General features: G+C 41.9%; 1 protein-coding gene across 1 annotated transcript; it reads left to right on the top strand.

The window, feature by feature from the left end:
* The first annotated feature begins 8,053 nt into the window (after positions 1-8,053).
* Positions 8,054-13,394, top strand: LOC138817585 (cyclin-dependent kinase inhibitor 2A-like). Its single transcript, XM_070008048.1, has 3 exons — positions 8,054-8,196; positions 10,540-10,825; positions 13,231-13,394. The coding sequence occupies exons 1-2, from the start codon at positions 8,071-8,073 to the stop codon at positions 10,813-10,815; spliced, it is 402 nt and encodes a 133-aa protein (XP_069864149.1). The 5' UTR covers positions 8,054-8,070; the 3' UTR covers positions 10,816-10,825; positions 13,231-13,394.
* Positions 13,395-18,874: the final 5,480 nt, after the last annotated feature.

The raw sequence follows: 18,874 nt of genomic DNA, 5'->3' as shown, positions 1-18,874 counted from the left end.
TAGCTATGATAAATAATACTGCAATAAACATAGTTGTGCTGGTAGCTTTAGTGTGGTCTTGTTTGTAAACTTTTGGGTAAATGCCCCAAAGTGGGATTGCTGGGTCATAGGGGAGCTCTATGTGGAGTCTTTTGAGGAACCTCCATACTACTTTCCAAAGTGGTTGAACAAGTTTACTCCCACCAACAATGAAGTAAGGTTCCCTTCTGTCCACATCCCCTTATAAAACTTCTTAATAAAACTGCCTGCCACATAGTTAGGATTCAATCAATAAGTGACAGCCATTATGGTTTTCTTGGTAAGTTTGAATGAATTTCTTCTTGTATATGTTTGTCTTTTTGAATCATATACTTTGTTACTTACTTTGTTCTTTAGGATAAGGCTACTTCTCATTCTCAGTACTTTCTATGTATTGAAAGAAACTGTATATGCCCACACCTATATATGTGCTTAGCCTCTGCTTTTCTTTTAGTTCTGTCAGCCAAACAAATAGATGTAAATAGATATAAGTAATTTGTCATAAGAAATTTCTTAAACAGGATGCATTTACAAAATAAGTTAAGAGAGTGATTATTTTCATGAAACTTCTTTAGTTCATATCCAGTCTACTTTGGAAATACTTTAGTAATAAAATCACTATGTAGATATTTTTTGCACACAATATAAAAAGCTGCTTTATAACATTTAACACACATAAGTTTTCCACAAAATGATATTGGTAAGTCGGTGATAAGTAGATTCTATAATAAGTTAACACTTAAACTGGGGTTAAAACATTATAGCTAGCCTATAATTAATTATACATCATAAGTTAAGACATTTTGAGTTTTGTGTACTGCTTAAGCAGAAGATAATTTTTACTACAGTGCTGAATAAGCTGAAATAGTGTAGAGTCCCTTAAAGAGTGCCTTACTTACAGCAAACCATAACAGTGTTACAGTGGGTTTAGTTAAGCAGAGGATCATAAAAAGAAAAATGAAGCATTCTCTATCTTTAAACTTCTAGAAATCTTCTGAGAGAAGAAGGAAGCATGCTCTGTCTTGAAACTTTTAGATATTCTATTAAGAAAAATATTTCTATTAAGGAGATATTTCTTCTCTTAAAAAATCTATTTGTAGGTCTGCTCTATTTTCTCAAAGATCTCTCCTTATGAAAGGTATGTTTTATCCTCAAGGAAAATAATTTCTTGCCATTTTTCAATTAAGAGAGAGTTTCTTTCCTTGTTTAAATGTTTTAAAATAAGATTTGAGGGCTGGGATGTAGCTCAGTGGCAAAGCGCTTGCCTAGCAAGTGCAACGTCCTGGGTTCGATCCCCAGTACCAAAAAAGAAAAGACAAAAAAAAATACAGTTAAAATAAGATTTGACAGACAACCTTGGCTTTTTTACTCAGAATTTTGTAAGGAACAATCTTCTTCTTGGAGGTGAACAACAATCTCTTAAAGGAGAGTTGTTGTTATGCCCACTTTATAGAGGAAGACATTGACGCTAGAAGAAAGTGTCAGTTGTTCAAGTGGGTGATAGAAATTAACCGGGACTGTCATTTCCTTTCAATAGTGTCTTTGTGAAACTATAGGGGATTTCTGGAATTATTCTTCTGTTTCTTTGCCTTTAAATAATTTACTCTTTGGTCTAGTATCTTCTGCTAGAAACCAACTATCCAGGCTTAACACCACTGGACTCAAAAAATCCACTACAGAGTATATCTCTTGCTCTAACAACTTATTTCCTAATGAATTCCCCTTAATTATGGAATATTATCCAGACCCTGAAAATGTCATTATTTTCCATGCAAGTACAGGTCTAAATTATGTTATCGGAGTGCATCAACCCCAGTGTCTGGCCCCTATACTTATAGTGGAGGCTTCCTTCATGAACTCACCTCAGTTGGCCGGAACTTTCTCCAGAGAGGCAAATGCAACATTCTAATCATGGTTGTTACCCATCCATGCTCTTAACTAGCCACAACTTCAAGCCTGGTTCCCAGCACTTGACTCTGTCAAATGCATGTAACTCTGAGAAAAATACCTTAACTGTGTTAGATTCATTAGAATGGGTAATGTATGCTAATCTATTTCTCTGAAGAACACAATTCAAACAAATTGTAGAGTATGAACACAGACATGGACATCCAGGGTTTTATTTATGCCCCAGAAGCAACAGAATTTTCTGTGTATTTCTCAGAGGTAGTTTAATGATATATTATGTTAACCTCAAACTTTATTTTTTCTTGTTAATAATGCTAATGTTAAAAATGGAAAGAGCTATGCATGTGCTAAGCTAAGCAGCTTTTGTGTGCATTATTTTAATGGATAGAAAAACTTCATAAGATGTAAAGCCCACTTTGAAGATTATGAATATAAAAGCTAAAAATAGAATCAATAGGGATTGGAGGCATGGCTCAGGTGGTAGAGCCAATGAGTGAAAGCATTAGATCAAGAATTCCAGTACTGATCTGTGACCCCCCCCCCAAAAAAAGTATCAAAGGACTTCACAATCAAAAAGCAGTTCATTAGATACCTAAGACCCTCACTTGGTCCAAGTCCAGAGCTATTTCTCATTTCTTTTCCTAACAAAATCATCTTGCCTATCAAATGAGATGATTGAATATCACACTTGACAATCTTGTAAAGCCTTGTTAGATTCTGAACCTAAGTTCAGACTTAAATACATTTCTGTATTTTATATATTGAATTCATATTCAACATCTACTAGTATGCGATTCCTTGTTTATAGAGGTTTCACAGCATTGTAAGACTTTCTTTAGTTGAGTAGTTAAGTGTTCCTTCATATCCACGCTGAGCTGTGTCCCCCAGTCTGGTAGGCTTTCCAAACTTTTCAGCAGTTAAACTTCCTGACCCATTACCTTAATCTCTTGTAAACAAGGCACTCTCCTCACTTGCACAAAGAAATATGTCAGTCAACTCCGTCCCTGATCTGATCTTTTCTTCCTCATATCTATCTGTATCTTCTGCAGCGAAATACGTGGCTTCCCTAGTGACTCAGATTCTGTTTCTTCCCTGCATTTGAGAAACTTTGAGACTTCTGTAAGACCCAGTCAGCTTTCCTCTCTCTCCTCACTCTGCCTCTTCCCCTTCTCCCCATCTCGATCTCCACTCCCCGTCTTTCCCTCCACCTTCCCTCTCCTTCACCGGGCACTCCCTCTCCCTCCCCTCCCTCTTTCCCCCCCTTCTTTCCCCCTGGCACTTTCCCTTGGGGTGAGGGAGGGATGTGCACACATACACTCGTCTACCTCAATCCACCTACTTGAACTGTCACAACCAAGGAGGGAAAGCATGTAGTCCCCACAGTGTCCTGCTTCTTGCCATCCCATTCACTTCTAGACTTCCTTTTGACTCATTGAGCCATCCTATGTAAGATTCCTTTGCATGATGGAAACAGGGCCCTGCTCTGGCTAAGCAAGTGCTTCACCACTGAGCTATGTCCCCAGACTCCTCTACCTTTGTGAGTCACCCTCCCTGCTTCCTTCTGGAATGCATACTTCAATCCCTACATCTGCTACGTGAGGCCCTTGCTATTAATTACCCCCTCGTACAGATGAGAAAACAAGGCTCTGAGCTGGTTCAAAGTTAGAAAATAAATAGGCAGAAAAGTCAGCGTTGAGCCCAGGCAGTTCAATTCTAGAGTCTATTTCTTTAACCTACCTCATCTTCATACCCTGCCTTATTTTTTTTTTTTTAGCTAATTGAGTGAATTAACAAGTAGGACTCTTTTTAAATGATGTATCAGAATTGAGGCAGGTTTAAATTTCATAATATATCATTTTCAAAACTACAAAGGCGAACATACCTAAAAAAATACCATGACATTTTCAGGGAAGAGGAGAACTAAGTACAGGATAATAATAACCATTAACACACTTTAGAAGTAACCCCTCTGTACAGTATGTTCTCAAATAAAATAAAATTAAAAAAAAAAAAGAAGTAAATGGCTTTTTGACCTACAACATCTTATTTTAGACTAGTGAAATCAGAGGTCGGTTTCATTAATACCAGGGGCCTGAACTTCATATTTAAATTCATCTGGAGTATTAGTCTGATTGAGATAGATGAGTACATTGGGAATCTGATAGGTTTAAAACAAACTAGAAAAGTTTTCACATTAAGGATTCACACAATATTTATAATAAATAACAGGGTCACCTTCCAGCACAAAAGTGCCATAATCTTTTGTTAGCTTTGCTGGAAAAATGAAGTTAGTGTACATATATCTAAAACCTAGTCTTGCCATTTCCAATACACTTCACCTCCACATACGCATCACCGAATGAGTGCCACACTGGTTCTAGGTTCTAACTCTGCTCAGGTGCTACCCAGAGCTTTTGTGCTCAAAGCTAGTACTTACCATTTGACCTACAGTTCCACTTCCAGCTCTGTTGGTAGTTATTGCAGGTAAGAGTCTAGCCAGCACTAGTGGCTCATGCATGTAATCCTAGCTACTCAGGATGCTGAGACCTGAGGATTACAGTTCAAATTCAGCCTGGGCAGGAACATCCAAGAAACCCTTAACTCCAGTTAACCAACAGATAACCAGAAATGGAGCTGTAGCTCACAGCAATAGAGCACTGTCCATGAGCTCAGGCACAGTGCCCAGGCCTTGAGTTCAAGATCCACAACCAACAACAGCAAAAAAGAAAAAGAAAGAAAGAAAGGAATACAGAGAGAGACAGGAAAGAAAGAGAGAGGGACAAAATGTCATGTCAAAACCAGCTTTACAATGTCGGTGTGGGGGGGGGGAGGGGGGTATGATTGGGTGGGGGGAGGGGGGAGGCTGGGAAGGGAGGTGAAGGGTAAACAAAGGAGGAGGCTGCAATGCTTGGTAAGAAATGTATGCATTATCCTGCCCAGGAAATTGTAACCCCTCTGTACAGTATGTTCTCAAATAAAATAAATAAATAAATAAATAAATAAATAAGAAAGAGAGAGGGGAGGGAGGGAAGGAAAGAAAAAAGAAAAGTCTCACAGGCTTTCCTGCCCAGACTGGCTTCAAACTGGGACCTTCAGATCTCAGCCTCCTGAGTAGCTAGGATTACAGGAATGAGCCACAGGTGCCCAGCTCCAAAGAATAGTTTTAATGGTGTATCTCCCATTTTCTTTCTTCCTTCACCAGTAGCCTGATATTCATTGTATAGGAGCTGAAAAAGTTCTTGATTTAGGAATCAATAGCTGAATTGTGGTACCCGAATTCAGTTTTACACAAAAATACACATGTAAGTGATCACAGATGTCTTGTAATGTTTTCTAAAATGTGTGTTCACTTACATGTGTATTTCTGTGTAACAGCACAAACAAGACAGAGCTAGCTGCATTCTATGACCTACCACAGCAGACTCTGGGAAGCACCTATACTAAAATGGACTGGAACCTTTGATGCCACCTGATCCTATCACCAGACTTTAAAATGCGTTCAATCTGGATACAACATTCAAGCTTCTTGGAAAATGATATTTATAAAAATGACATCTAAAAAATGACATTAAAAAAACTAAAAGCAATATAAAGTTCCCTAGAATCAAATGTCCTTTGACAAGAGCCTTGTGAGTTAGATGACATCGTTCTAGAAAAAAAGACTAAAATTTCTCTTCTTAATTTTTCAACCTGGGCTGGGATGTAGCTCAGTGGCAAAGTGCTTGCCTAGCAAGTGCAATGTCCTGGGTTCGATCCCCAGTACCAAAAAAGAAAAGACAAAAAAAAATTTTTCAACCTGCCTCTGATGTAAATGCCAATAGGCATAACAACCAAAAAAGAAAAAAGAAAAAAAAGGAAAGGAAGAAATAAATATGGAGCATTCAAAAGCAAATAATTAAATCTGCATGCAAAAAACAAGCACAAAAATCTCCCAAGTTAATTTGGAAAATGAAAAAAAACCCACCTAATTATCTGTTACTCTTTATGCTGTATTTATACTTTGAATTATAGTAGTGATAACAACAGAATTATACAATAGTGTATTCAAAGTCAATTTAAAGTCATTAGAGTTTGGTTCAGCAGTAAAGCTGAGTAAAGTTCAAACCTTAGTAAAAAAAAAAAAAAAAAAAAAAAAAAAAAAGATCCTAAACTCAATTTCATATGTGGTACAGATAAAACAAATCTCTTAGACTAAACTTAACTGCTTTAATCAGAATAACCTATCCTTAACATTCTTCAATGAAATTCCCTATCACACACACGTGTTATTAATTGCCTAATAAGTATTTAATACCTACTTAGCTTGTTATTTGAAGGCTAGCCATTGGCTTTTTGTTTTTGTTTTGTTGTTTTGTTTTGTTTTGTCATGGGGCCTGAATTCTGGGCCTGGGTGCTGTCCCTCAGCTCTTCAGCTCCAGGCTAGCGCTCTACCGCCTGAGCCACAGACCACTTCTGGCTTTTTCTGCTTATATGGTACTGAGGAATCAAACTCAGGGCCTCATGCATGCAGAACAAGCACTCTACCACTGAGCCACCTTCCCAGCCCCAGTCATAAGCATTTTAATTGACATTATTTTAAAAAATCATGTTTTGCTGCGGAACTGCTTCTGAAACAAAGAAGCAGCCTGAGTCAGCAAGACAGGTCAAACAGGGACTGAAATATTTAAGTAGGCATAGATTATACAGTAGACAGAGGAAACATATGTTTAACGGACCAGCACAATCTAAGCAATCTAATTTTTTAATGTGTGCTGTTAAAAGCATAACAGCAATAACCAGAGGTTTAAATTTGCAGTTTTAAATTTGTAGTTCTTTTTCCTTGCTATACTCTAGTTCGGTCTAACTTTTCATTATACAATGCAAGGATGGACAAGGGAATGTACTGCCTTCAAGTGATCTCTTGGTCTTTCCCTTTATATAACGTATAATATATTAATTAGTATAACATAACACACACACATATATATAATATTCTCTTTATACAACTGTCCAAAGCATTTTCTTCTCTGTGCCTGACGAGAAGACAACCAGTAGTGTTTTCCTACTTGCTTACAAGCAGAATTTCCCCCATCTCTTTAAGAGCCAGCCCTTATTATATAAAGCAACACACACTTCAGAAAAACCCGGCTGGGACAGACCTCCATTTTGCAACCAGGAGGGAGTGACTAGCAGGCTGACTTGCCAAAGAAGAATTCTGAGTTGTATTTCTGGCATACTACCTCTGCCGCGAACCTAGTGCCGAAAGCTATGTAGAGGAGGAGAAAGAGTCACTTGAAACAAAGCGAGGTCATACCGGTGATACCGATCTTTCGATGGGGCCCCTACCAACGGGAGGGAAATGGCTTTGCCTTTTCTTCTGATTAAAAGAGGAAGCAGGACTGGATTTGGGGTGGCTTGGTGGTGGAGTGCTTGCCTAGCTTGCACGAAGCCCTGGGCTTCCATTCCTCAGTGCCACAGGCATAGAAAGAGCCAGTGCCACTGTGGTTCAAGTGGTGGAGTGCTAGACCTGAGCAAAGAGAACCTTAGGGGCAGCGCCCAGGCCCCGGTTTCAAGCCCCAGGACTGGCACCAAACAAAAAACTGCGCTTGATATTAAACAACAACACCTACTTTAAATTGGGCAGTGAAGAAGCCCTCCTGGGTGTTTTCTTTTGGGCACTAAGAGGCTGTGGCACTGGGGAGGAAGGAAACGGGGAAACTGACTCCCTGCTGCGGCAGAGAAGCAGATCAGAAACCCCTGCGAGCCTTTCCAGCGTGGCCGGAAGGCGGGGCGTGGAGGGGGGGGAGTGCGGCCCGCGCTCACGCGGCGGAGCTGCAGGTGGGGAGGGAGCTGCTTCCATCGCTGGCCCCGGCCCGAGGCTGGCAAGGCTCGGGCCGAGTGCCCCCCTCACCTCCCCCCCCCCCGATTTCACCGAGGACCCCTGAATTCAGGGGTGACCTAGTCACGTTCCTTTCTGCGTATGCAGCGCCTCCCACGGTGGCAGGCCTGCGCGGTCGGGCGGGGTGGGGGGGGGGCGTCGGGAGGGACCGCCGCTGCCAATCGTGGGCGGCGTGGTCACCCGAGGGCGGGGAGGATGGGGTGGGTCGCCCGCGCTGGCCAGCCGGAAAGTGCAGGGGGAGAAATCAGCCCGAGGTTGGGAGCAGCATGGAACTCTCCGGAGACCAGCTGGCCACGGCCGCGGCCCGGGGCCGCGTGGAAGAGGTGCGGGCGCTGCTGGAGGCCGGGGTGGCCGCCGATGCGGTGAACCGTCATGGGCGCAGGCCGATTCAGGTAGGAAAGCCCGGAGGATCGGGTCAGCCCAGGAGAAATGCAACCAGATAGCGCCCCGACTCAACCCCGAACAGACACCATTTCCTGGGGTGGGGGGTGGGGGGAGTTTTTGATGTGTGTGGGGAGATTGGAAACCGGGGTCTCAGAATTCTCGGTACTTATGAAGCCTTGGAAGGAAGAAGGTACAAGGGTGGCAGTGTGTGTGGGGGGGGAGGGGGTCTGTGTCTGTCCGTGTCTGTGTCTATGTCTGTGTGTGTGTCTCTCTGTGTCTGGTGTGTCAGATTGAGTTATCCACGCTCTCAGATACAAAAAAAAAAAATGTATTTGGAACCTGTCTTCTTCCTGCATAAGGGAGATTTCGTTGGAAATCTGCCTTGTATATTGGAATACATGTCGACCAAAATTATTGACAAATTGTATCTTGAATTGCTTTTTGACTGCTAGAGGTAAATTTAGTAAGTAACAAAACCAGAGAACTCGCCTGACATATCCCTTAGGTAACTTCTGGAGGGTAGCTCTACTATCTGTTATTTTAAAACTTAGTTGACATGTGCATTTGGGATATAATTCAATTTCTTATTGTTGAGACGTGTTGTTCCTTCCCTGTTGTCCTTCGTTCGGTTTTGTATCTCCGGGTGTGTTTTCTTTCAATTTTTCCAAAATTTCAAGTTGAATAAAATTCTTCCCAGCAGTCAGCATTACAACCGATGGCAACCATTACTTCTCATTCTAAGAAAAGAAAATTTATCTGAAATGAATGAAAAAAAAATTGGATGATTAGTTTTGACTTGTTTAGTAGGAGAAGAAAGAGGAGATGGTTTTGGTTTTGAACTTCAACCAGATTGCTGCGTGACACAAATATCAGTTTATAGAAAATTCAAATTAATGTATTATTAAATTTATTAAAGAGTCCTATTTTTTTTACTTTGGACTGCTATTCCGGTTTAAATATGGGTTACATTCCAGTTTCTTTATACCATAAAATATGTGAAAAACTTTTAAGGTAAAGCCAATTACCAAAATGAAGGGTTTCATCACATTAGGACACTGAATTGCAGTTTTTTTCTGGCTTTCTGTATTTGTAATTTAGTTCAATTATATTTTGCTTGGTTATCTTTTAGAAACTAAAACAATTTCATTTTCAGTAAGATTCAGTCGCAATAGTATAATTCATTTTTGTTCCATGGTGTAGAAAAAAATACTTGATTCAGTTTAATGGGACACGGAGCATAATAAAAATAAGCAATTCCTGTTTGAAAGTCTCTGTCTTTGAGCTAATATAATCAAATAATACAATTGCCTACCACCACCACCCATTATATAATATATTCCAGCCTTCTTTTAACATTTTTCTTTAGAAATGACTTTATTTCAAAGATGAGTTAGGAATCGATAGTTATGCTTCTTATTATTGCTTGAATTATCACAAATGTAGTTATCTCACCAAACAAACCATTTATAATTCTAGACATCTGAAATTAAACTTAATTGATATAGTGCATTCATTCCTTTGGGGAGCGCTAAGAAGGAATTTTTTCTTTCTTCCTTCCTTTTTTTTTTTTTTTTTTTTTTTTTTTTTTGTCAGTGGCAGGGCTTAAGCTCAAGGCTGGGGCATTGTCCCTGAGCTTTTTGGCTGAAGGCTAGAGCTCTGCCACTTTGAGCCACAGATTTCCAGTTTACCAGTGGTTAACTGGAGAAGAATGTCTCCTAGACTTTCTTGCCCTGGCTGGCTTGGAACCATGATCTTCAGACCTTGGCCTCCCAAGTAGCTGGGCTTACAGACTATGAGCCATCAACACCCAGCAAAAGAAGGATGTTTAAAAATTATAATTTCCCTGATTCTCACAGCTCTAAGTTTGTGGCCTCTGTCTCCTCTCTGCCCCCCCCACCCCCACCCCCACCCCCAAGATCATCTGTGAAAATTTGGTGAAATGTTATTACAAAATTACCACAGGAAAAAATTTTAGGACCAATTGGCCATGTTTTCTCATTTTATGCTTGGAAAAATATAAGTTTTACATTTCAGAAAGATCACAACCTTTTATGAGAAGGTTAATTCGTGCAAACACACACACACCACATGCCTTTTAATCATTATCACGTCTGCGCTAATATCCACATGGGAACTACACAGAATCCCAGAGCCTAAGAATTTCTTCACAAAATGAGAGGAAATGGGGCTGTAGTAAAAGCCAGTTCCTCCCTGCACGTGTAGCCTGCGTGTAGGCGAAGAAGACGACAGTGGGATTCCATGTGTGCAGAAACATGAAATGGGCATTTGCTTCTTTCAAATCAGCCATTTCCAGCACCCTGTCCTGACCAGTGTCCCCCATCTCCCCACAGGTCATGATGATGGGCAACCCCCGCGTTGCAGAGCTGCTGCTGCTCCACGGGGCAGAGCCCAACTGGGTGGACCCCGCCACCCTCACCCGACCCGTGCACGACGCGGCCCGGGAGGGCTTCCTGGACACGCTGGTGATGCTGCACCGGGCCGGGGCGCAGCTGCATGTGCGCGATGCCTGGGGCCGGCTGCCCGTGGACCTGGCTGAAGAGCAGGGCCACTGGGAGGTCGCGCGATACCTGCGCGCGGCTGCTGGGGGCCCTGAAAATGACAGCTAAGGGAACTCAGGTGAGACCAGTGGTCCAAGGATTGGAGAGAGAGCGGTTTCCGAAGGGAAAGTTGCGTTGGTTCGGGTTCGCTCAAGCTCACACCCCTTGCACATTAACAAGATGGTAGAGCCAGAGCAGCAGAGAAGTTGCACCTCCAAAAACACACTTACAAAAGCCCAACTGCTCCTTTCCAGTACCACCCAAGTTTTCCCCATTCGCAAACCTTTGTCACCAAGCCAACTCCATAATTTCCAAGAAAATCTGCCTCTCTGCCTTAGGCAGTGTTTCCCAAAGATTCTCTAAAGGATCATAAGGGTACCTGGGATGGAGACTTCCCAGTCGGCTTTGAGAGACCCTGGCCTTCCCTCCTCCAGGCTGAAGTCTTCCATTGCTAGGAGACAGATAAGTCTCCTAGAATTGCTAGGAGACAGATAAGTCTCCTAGAATCGCAACCTTTCTCCATTTCACCCCTTCATGAATTTCAAAGCCTTACTCTGGCTGCTTCTCCAATCTGCTCACCAGAATTCTGTTTATCCCAGTGGCTGGCTTTACTTTGGGTTTTGCTGAAGAGAGAATAATTTTATATATAGTACTAGTCCTGGAGCTTGAATTCAGGGTCTGAGCACTGTTCCTGAACTTTTGTGCTCAAGGCTAGCACTCTACCACTTGAGCCACAGCTCCACTTCTGGCTTTTTGGTGGTTAATTGAAAATTAAGAGTCTCCTGGATTGGGCTGACTGACACAATTATCCTCAGATCTCAGGCTTCTGAGTAGCCAGTAGCTACTTTCAAAATATTTATTTCATATTTAAACAACATTGTATGTAATTTTAAATAATGCTTAAAAGTATTCAATATCTAAATAACTTTAAATCAAAATAGCTATATCTGGCAACATGAAATTAGCATGAATATTTAAGTGGAACATGACTTCAAAAATATTTAAATTTATCCTATTTTGGCTTAGAACTGGGACTTGAGAGAGCCTTGGGGACAGAGTGGAATCTAGCCCAAGGCAATTAGATAAGAAGTTCACAAAACACTGCAAAACCTGAGCTTTGAATAGGAAGTAAAAGGTGAGAAGATCTTTAACCTAGCCACTCTTTATCTTAGCTCTCCTCACACATTCAAGTAGAAGGAAAGACCAGTGTTGCTCTGAAGTTGACTTAAGAAAGGAGAGACCATCAAAGGTAGTTGTCTATCTTGAGTGGCAACAAATGAGTACATTTTTTTTAACCTTGTTGAAGATAGAACCCAGGGTCTCACAATACTAGGCAAGCACTCTACCAAATAACTCCACCTCCTCCTGTAGAGCTGATTTCTAATTTGTATCTCTAGATAATGTCTAATACTTAAGGCGATGTAACTGATACAAAGTTATGACACTGAGTTGTTGGAGAATAATTATTAGGAAACAATGCTTACATATTTTATACAGTGGCAACCATGTTCTAACTAGATTTCCCAAGGGAGATTAGTTAAACCCACATATAGAAAACCCAGGAGTAAGGAGGTGGACTTCAACTTCTGTTTTTGTTGTTGTTGTTGTTGTTTGTTTGTTTCCAGTTGGAGGAGAGTTTGGGGCCTCAAACCCAGGCCTTTGTGTATGCTAGGGAAGGAAGTCCCTTGAAGCTACATCTTCAGCCCAGATTGATTCTTTAGTGAAAATCATTAAGTGATTTGTGCTGGAACACAAAGATGAACAAGACAGAACTGGAGGTCTGCCTTCATAGATCTTACATTCTGGGAAACAGACTTTAAATACATTAAGAACCTAATTTAGAAAAGTAAGCTTGTGAAATCAGTCCGGTAAGGGTGAACAGGAAGAACTTATAGGGGTTAGAGAAATGGATGAGAAGGAGAGTTGCCCTGGGTTCGGTTTTAAGGCAAAGACTGATAGAGCTTGGAGGGTTAGGCTGACTTAGTGACCCTGAGCAGTCTTTGAGTACATTAGAGAAGGCAGAAACCAGATCTTATAAGACTCCAGTAGATAAAAGAATTGTCTGTTTTGTTCTGCAAATGTAGCTGAAGCTAATGGATTTGGGGGGTGCATGAGGCAAGGGACTTCGGGTTCTTTCTGTACTAGTTTAGATGCAAAAGGATATCTACGATCGCAAAAACAGGAGGCTCCTTTGTGCCCTACTGCTAGAGCAGTGCAGCATAAGAACTTAGAATGTCTTCCTGCACCCTCGTGGGTGGGGCCACATGGGGACAAGTCTGCTTGGGAAGTGTTGCAGGACTGGCATTTAGAAAGGATACACAAATCTAAGGCAGGGCAAGTGGATGTCCAAAAAGCAAGGAAAACATTTGGAGTATCCTGTCCCAAACCTTCAGAATATCTGGAGGTGGGGGGCGGGGAATACAGGAGAATTGGGAGGAACTGGCCGCTGCTTTTTGACTTCTGGTTTCTTTTTGCTTTCTGCAGGCAGGCCTGATGTCCACGGTCCAGCTCAGAAGATGCAAGATTGCCAGACCTGTGCCACCTTATCTAATGCTGCTCTGCTTTTTTTCTCTCTGCTTCCCCCCCCCCCCGCATTACCTCCCTGCCCCCGCAAACTTCCATTTTTGTTCTCGCTTATATCACTATAAAAGGTCTTTTTAAAGCCCATACCGTATTCTTGCCTTTTGATTGAGTGGGAGCTTGGGGGGGCGGGGAGGACCCTCCCTAGGGTCCTCAGGTTATATATGCATGGGAACTTCCTTTTTCCTCGCCTTCCCAGGTGCCCACCAACACTCTGGAAGGCTCAAAGTAGTCACAGGGCCTTGGCTTTTCTCAGATCAATTCGCCAGGACTTAGTAAAAAGATGTCTTCAGTCAACATTTATTGTGGGGCTAGTACGGCTTCACATATGAGCCAGTGTAAAAACCATAACTTGAATTTCCTGGATCAAAGACACTGCGGGCTAACCCATTGCGCCACTGGATCATTTTCTGAATATCCGCTCCTCCTCCCCAAATAGCTCTAGGAAAATGCTGCCGTTAGAATACAACACGGACTATAAGAAAAGAGCCAGTCTCTTTCCCAGGATTCCCACGGTCAATTCAGAATTTTTACTTCTCGCGTTTCTCCGCATTTCCGGGAAGATCTTCCAAGTCGCTCGCTCTGCGCCGCCATCCTCGGGTTACCACTCAGTTCTTTGGTTTATTGGTGTATTCTTTGGGCAATTGTCTCCGATGTGCCAAGTTCTTTCACAGATGCCAATGCCTGTTGCTCAGACTTTCCATGTCCCGGGTATCTGTCCCCCATCCTTCCGTTCCACGAATCTCTCTTTACATGGTCCACCAAAGGATCACACCGTCCGACCGGCGCTCCAGTACCATCGGGCTCAGTAACTGACAGTCAGACGGTGCTGTGGCCCGAGCACCTCGGGGGATCACAAAGGCACCTGTTACAAGGCCCAGGGCCTCCGCCTGGGGCCTTTGGGGAAGACTTTCTAGAAGAGCATCCAGTCGCGGCTCCTGGCTTCCCCCAGCTGCCTGAATTAGAGGGAGGCGCTGGAGCGCTTGCGCACCACCGCGCGCCCCGGGCTCCAAATGCGAGCCTCGTTACCCCGGGCACATCAGTCCCCAGTCTGAGACCCACTCCATCTAGCCCCAAACAGAGAGAGGGACTCGGAAAAGAGGTACTGGAGAAATGTGCCTAAGATACTGGATCGCAGATGGCGCAGAAGGTCAAACGTTCTCTCGAATGTGCCCGCCCCCCACCCCCATCTCGGACTTACTCGCGTGAATCTCTGAGAAGAAAACCGAGATCTTCCACCTCTTTCCAGACAGACCTCATTTGTCTGATTTAAGTAATCATGTTCAAATGAGAAGTAAATAACCAGTTAAATTAATACGTTAGTCTTTTTCTTTTTGAACTTAGAGTGACTTCTTGCTCTTCCCTTATCCCTTCCCTTCCCTCCCCTTCCCTCTTTCTCTTTTACTTTCTCCTGTCCTTAGTTTGTTCATTCCTTCTTTCTTTCCTTCCTTTTGGCAGCTTTAAACACTGTAGGCAAAACACTGTCTTTGAATTCATAATACACTCTTAGCTTGACAATTTTTTTTTAATTTTTAGGGAATGCCAGTCTTCTCCTCTTCTCCACCCCGCGGCCGCCGCTCGCCGCAAAAAATAATCTGGGGACATAGTACATTTCTATAGACAGACTGTTGTTTGACAATATTGAAGTTGTGCCTCTATTAATCTCACAGATACAAACAATCTACTTTGACCATATTCATTCTTATCTATTTCACTTGTTAGTCCAAGTTCCTCCTACTAATGTCCACCCCAAAAGCACAATCTTTCTCCATCATTAGCCCTTTATTGACCAAGGTCTTTTTATCAAGTTTCTCCATGCTGTTTCATATACAGTTGCAATATACTTCAAAATTATTCAGCTCTCTTTCTTTTTCCCTCTTTCCTTCTCTTCCTCATCTAGACACTCTCAGATTTATGTTCTATTTTTATCCACATAGATTAAATGTAATTATTTACATAGGTATATATACATATGGGCCCATGCATGTATATGTGTATATCATTCAATTAAGTGTACAGTGGTATTTCAGTGGTTCTTTCAGAGTGCAATTCTCTAACTATATATGCAACTGAATTTAGATGTTTACTTGTGTTTCAAACCAAGTAAAATTGCTAGACAAAGAGTACATGCATTTAAGTTTTTTTAATTGTTTTCCAAACACTACTCATTTACTCATTTTTGAAAGTGGATGTATATGACCTTTTAAATGTCTAGAGTTTTTATTTTTAAACAAAATGTTTCTCTTTACACATAGTACCTGTTTTTTTTTTTTTTTTTTTTTTTTTTTTTGTCAGTTGTGGAGCCTGAACTCTGGGCCTGGGCGCTGTCCCTCAGCTCTTCAGCTCAAGGCTAGTGCTCTACCACTTGAGCCACAGCACCACTTCCAAGTACCTGTTCTTAAATATGATCACCGTGTCTATTTCATAGCAGTGTAAGCACACCAAGGTTTTGGCTTTTTGGCAAGAAGGCACAATCTCTCATGCAGCAAACATTCCAAGGGAGGTCATATCATATATCTGATCTTTCATATTCTGACTTCAGTGAAATTTTACTGGGGTTTTTGTTATAAACTGATGTACTAGAAGAGTTTGGCATAACTTGACTGTAGGGACAAAAAGTTAAAAAGGATGACCAAATATTAAGTCTGAAGAGATAGCAAGGGAGAAGGAGTAGAAAGAGGGGAAGGAAGAGGAGGAGGAGTAGAAAGAGGGGAAGGAGGAGGAGGAAGGAAGAGGAGGAGGAAGGAAGAGGAGGAGGAAGAAGAAGAAGAGGAGGAAGGAAGAGGAGGAGGAACTCCAGAATAGAACATAAATGTGGTGAGAAAAACATGAAAAAGAATTATTCTTTTTACTAGTTTGTCAAAGTTGTTCTACTATTTTATCTAGGCAAGGCATAGCTCTTAAAATGGCCAGACGATCCAGGTGCTGGTGGCTCATGCTGTAATCCTAGCTACTCAGGAAGCTGAGATCTGAGGATCAAGGTTCAAAGCCATCTCAGGCAGGAAAATCCATGAGACTCTTATCTCTGATAAACAACTCAGAAAAATGGAAGTGGTGCTGTGGCTGAAGTGGTCTTGAGCTCAAGAGCTGAGGGACAGCACCCAGGCCCAGAGTTCAAGCCCCATGACCACCACCACCACCACCACCAACAACAACAACAACAAGGCCAGATGTTTATTAGCAGTATCAGCTCCTGGGTTCCTAAAATCATCATCAGTTTTCAAAACGCTGTAATTAAAGAAATGACATGTAAAATTTCAAGTAAGTCGCAACTGAATGTGAGGACAGATTTGGTTTGAGAAAAGAAATCTGGATATTTACATAGTGCAATTTTCTACACCAAGTTCAACAATCAGAGGTGGATTTGTGCTGAAGCTTATGAAGTCAGAACTTTTGACCCCTCACTTGGTGCAGTTCCTGATATGCAGACATATGATCTGACAGGAAGCAGAGATCTCTGAATCAGAGGACAAACTATGTATTACTCACCAAGTATCCTAGTACCGGATTCCCTCTCCAAGTTTCCGTCTCCAGGGGGAGAGAAAGGGGGCCAAATGGTCACTGTGTTTGCAGATGATTGTACCACAGGATAGGAACTTGCAATTATGAGATCCATAACTTATAAAAAGCTGCTGTATCTGTCCCTTGCCCCTTGTGGAAACTTACTCCAAAATAAAAATAAAATAATCAAGGGTCTGGGAAGGTAGCTCAGCGGTAGAGTGCATGCCTTGCAAACATGAGGCCCTGGGTTCGATTCCTCAGTACCACATAAACAGAAAAAGCCGGAAGTGGCGCTGTGGCTCCAGTGGTAGAGCGTTAGCCTTGAGCTGAAGAGCTGAGGGACAGCGCCCAGATCCAGAGTCCAGGCCCCATGACCGGCAAAAAAAAAAAAAAATCAAGATTGGAGAAGATGATAGAAGAGTTCACTGTCCTGAATGGAGGCAAGAGGTTCCAGCAGTGATAAGTCTCTAAATCTCTCCCACATGCACCAAATTTGCTGGTTCTCTTTTTGCTTTGAAACCCAGGACCATGCAGAAAACTGAAGGTATCAACTGAAAATTCCAATCCAACAGCCCCTTTCAAGATCTGAAGCTGAGCTGGGCACTGGTGGCTCAGGCCTGTAATCCTAGCTACTCAGGAGGCTGAGATCTGAGACTCACAGTTCAAAAGCAGGGCTGGCAGGAAAGTATGAGACTGGAAGTGGAACTTTGGCTCAAAGTGGTAGAGTGCCAGCCTTGAGCAAAACAAGCTCAGGGACAGTGTCCAGACACTGACTTCAAGTCCCAAGACTAATGTCAGAACACTTTCAGTGCAAAGGGAAAAATTTTTAAACAAGGATTTCGAACTTTCTGTAAGAAAAAGTCCTTTAAACTTGGTTTCAGTATCCTCCCCTATAAACCAGGCTTGTCCCTGTTTATAAATGTGTCTTTAATTTAATGTTGGTAAAAAGAAAAAAAATCATCACACAATGATAAGCAAAATGTTTCATTGTGGTAAAGGAACTTTACTTCTTCCTCCCCTATTTTGAAAGCACTCTCAAGTGTTGTGGTTCACTTTTAAGCTCTTGTTCTCTCTCTGAACACAGGCAGATTTCTTCTTCCTTTCATTGCTATTAGAAAATTCCCCCCTCCCCTTTCTAAAATTCACTCTTGTTCTGCAGTCACTTATTCTTAATTTTAGCTCTTTAGCTCAGTCTCTGTAAATCTATTCTTGTTTAATTCCTTAATGTGCAAATGGATGAACATTCTCTGGTTTCTCTCTGCCTTGAGCTCTCTCTCCTTAGATTGACTTGTCACCCACTCTACTTCAGCCCCATGCTCCTACCAGCTCTTGATTAAATCCTTCTTAATCTCAGTTTCACTGAGCACTCACCTTGAGCTGAAGAGCAAAGAGACAGCACCCAGGCCCAGAGTTCAGGCCCCATGACCGGACCCACAAAAACGAACTTCTTCAAATTTCTTTGACTTCTATCACCCTTGTGATTATTATTATTAACTTTGGGTTAATAATAATTCTCACTGGAATGACTAACATAACATTTGTATTTGTTTCCTGGGGCTACCATAATAAAGTACCAACATCTAGTGGCTTTAAATAATTTTTTTCTCACCCATAGTTCATAAGTTTAATGGCTCAGCACTGGAGGAGAAATGTACTAAGTGTCTTCATTCTAGATTTTGGGGCTTCTAGATTCTAGGAATACTTGAGACTTCTTGGCTTGTATCATTCCAAATTTTGCCATTTTTACTGGCCTTCTCTTTTATGTGTGTATCCAAAATGTTCACTTCTTGGAAGGAAATCAATCATTCGATTAGGGTTGGCTTAATCCAGTATGATCTCATCGTAACACACGGAAATCTGCAAAGATCTTTTCTAAGCAAGGTCACACCTACTGTTTCCAGATGGAGTTGGATACTGGAAAGATGCTCTCCAACAAATAAATCTCCTAGTTAGATTTAATGCTGTTTTATATTGTTCCCTTAACATACATAGACTGAGTAATCATTTCAAATGTAAATCGAGGGGGCTGGGAAGGTGGCTCAGTGGT

Source organism: Dipodomys merriami, unplaced genomic scaffold, assembly GCF_024711535.1.
Source record: "Dipodomys merriami isolate MVZ:Mamm:240054 unplaced genomic scaffold, mDipMer1.0.p SCAF_11, whole genome shotgun sequence".
Taxonomy (NCBI): Eukaryota; Metazoa; Chordata; class Mammalia; order Rodentia; family Heteromyidae; genus Dipodomys; species Dipodomys merriami.
Note: the sequence above shows the minus strand (reverse complement) of the source record. Positions and strands in the feature narration are given on the sequence as shown.

Coding starts and splice junctions, on each gene's coding strand:
- LOC138817585 (XM_070008048.1), top strand. CDS start 8,071: ATGGAACTCTCCGGAGACCAGCTGGCCACGGCCGCGGCCCGGGGCCGC. Junction 8,197..10,539: donor ATGGGCGCAGGCCGATTCAG/GTAGGAAAGCCC, acceptor ATCTCCCCACAG/GTCATGATGATGGGCAACCC.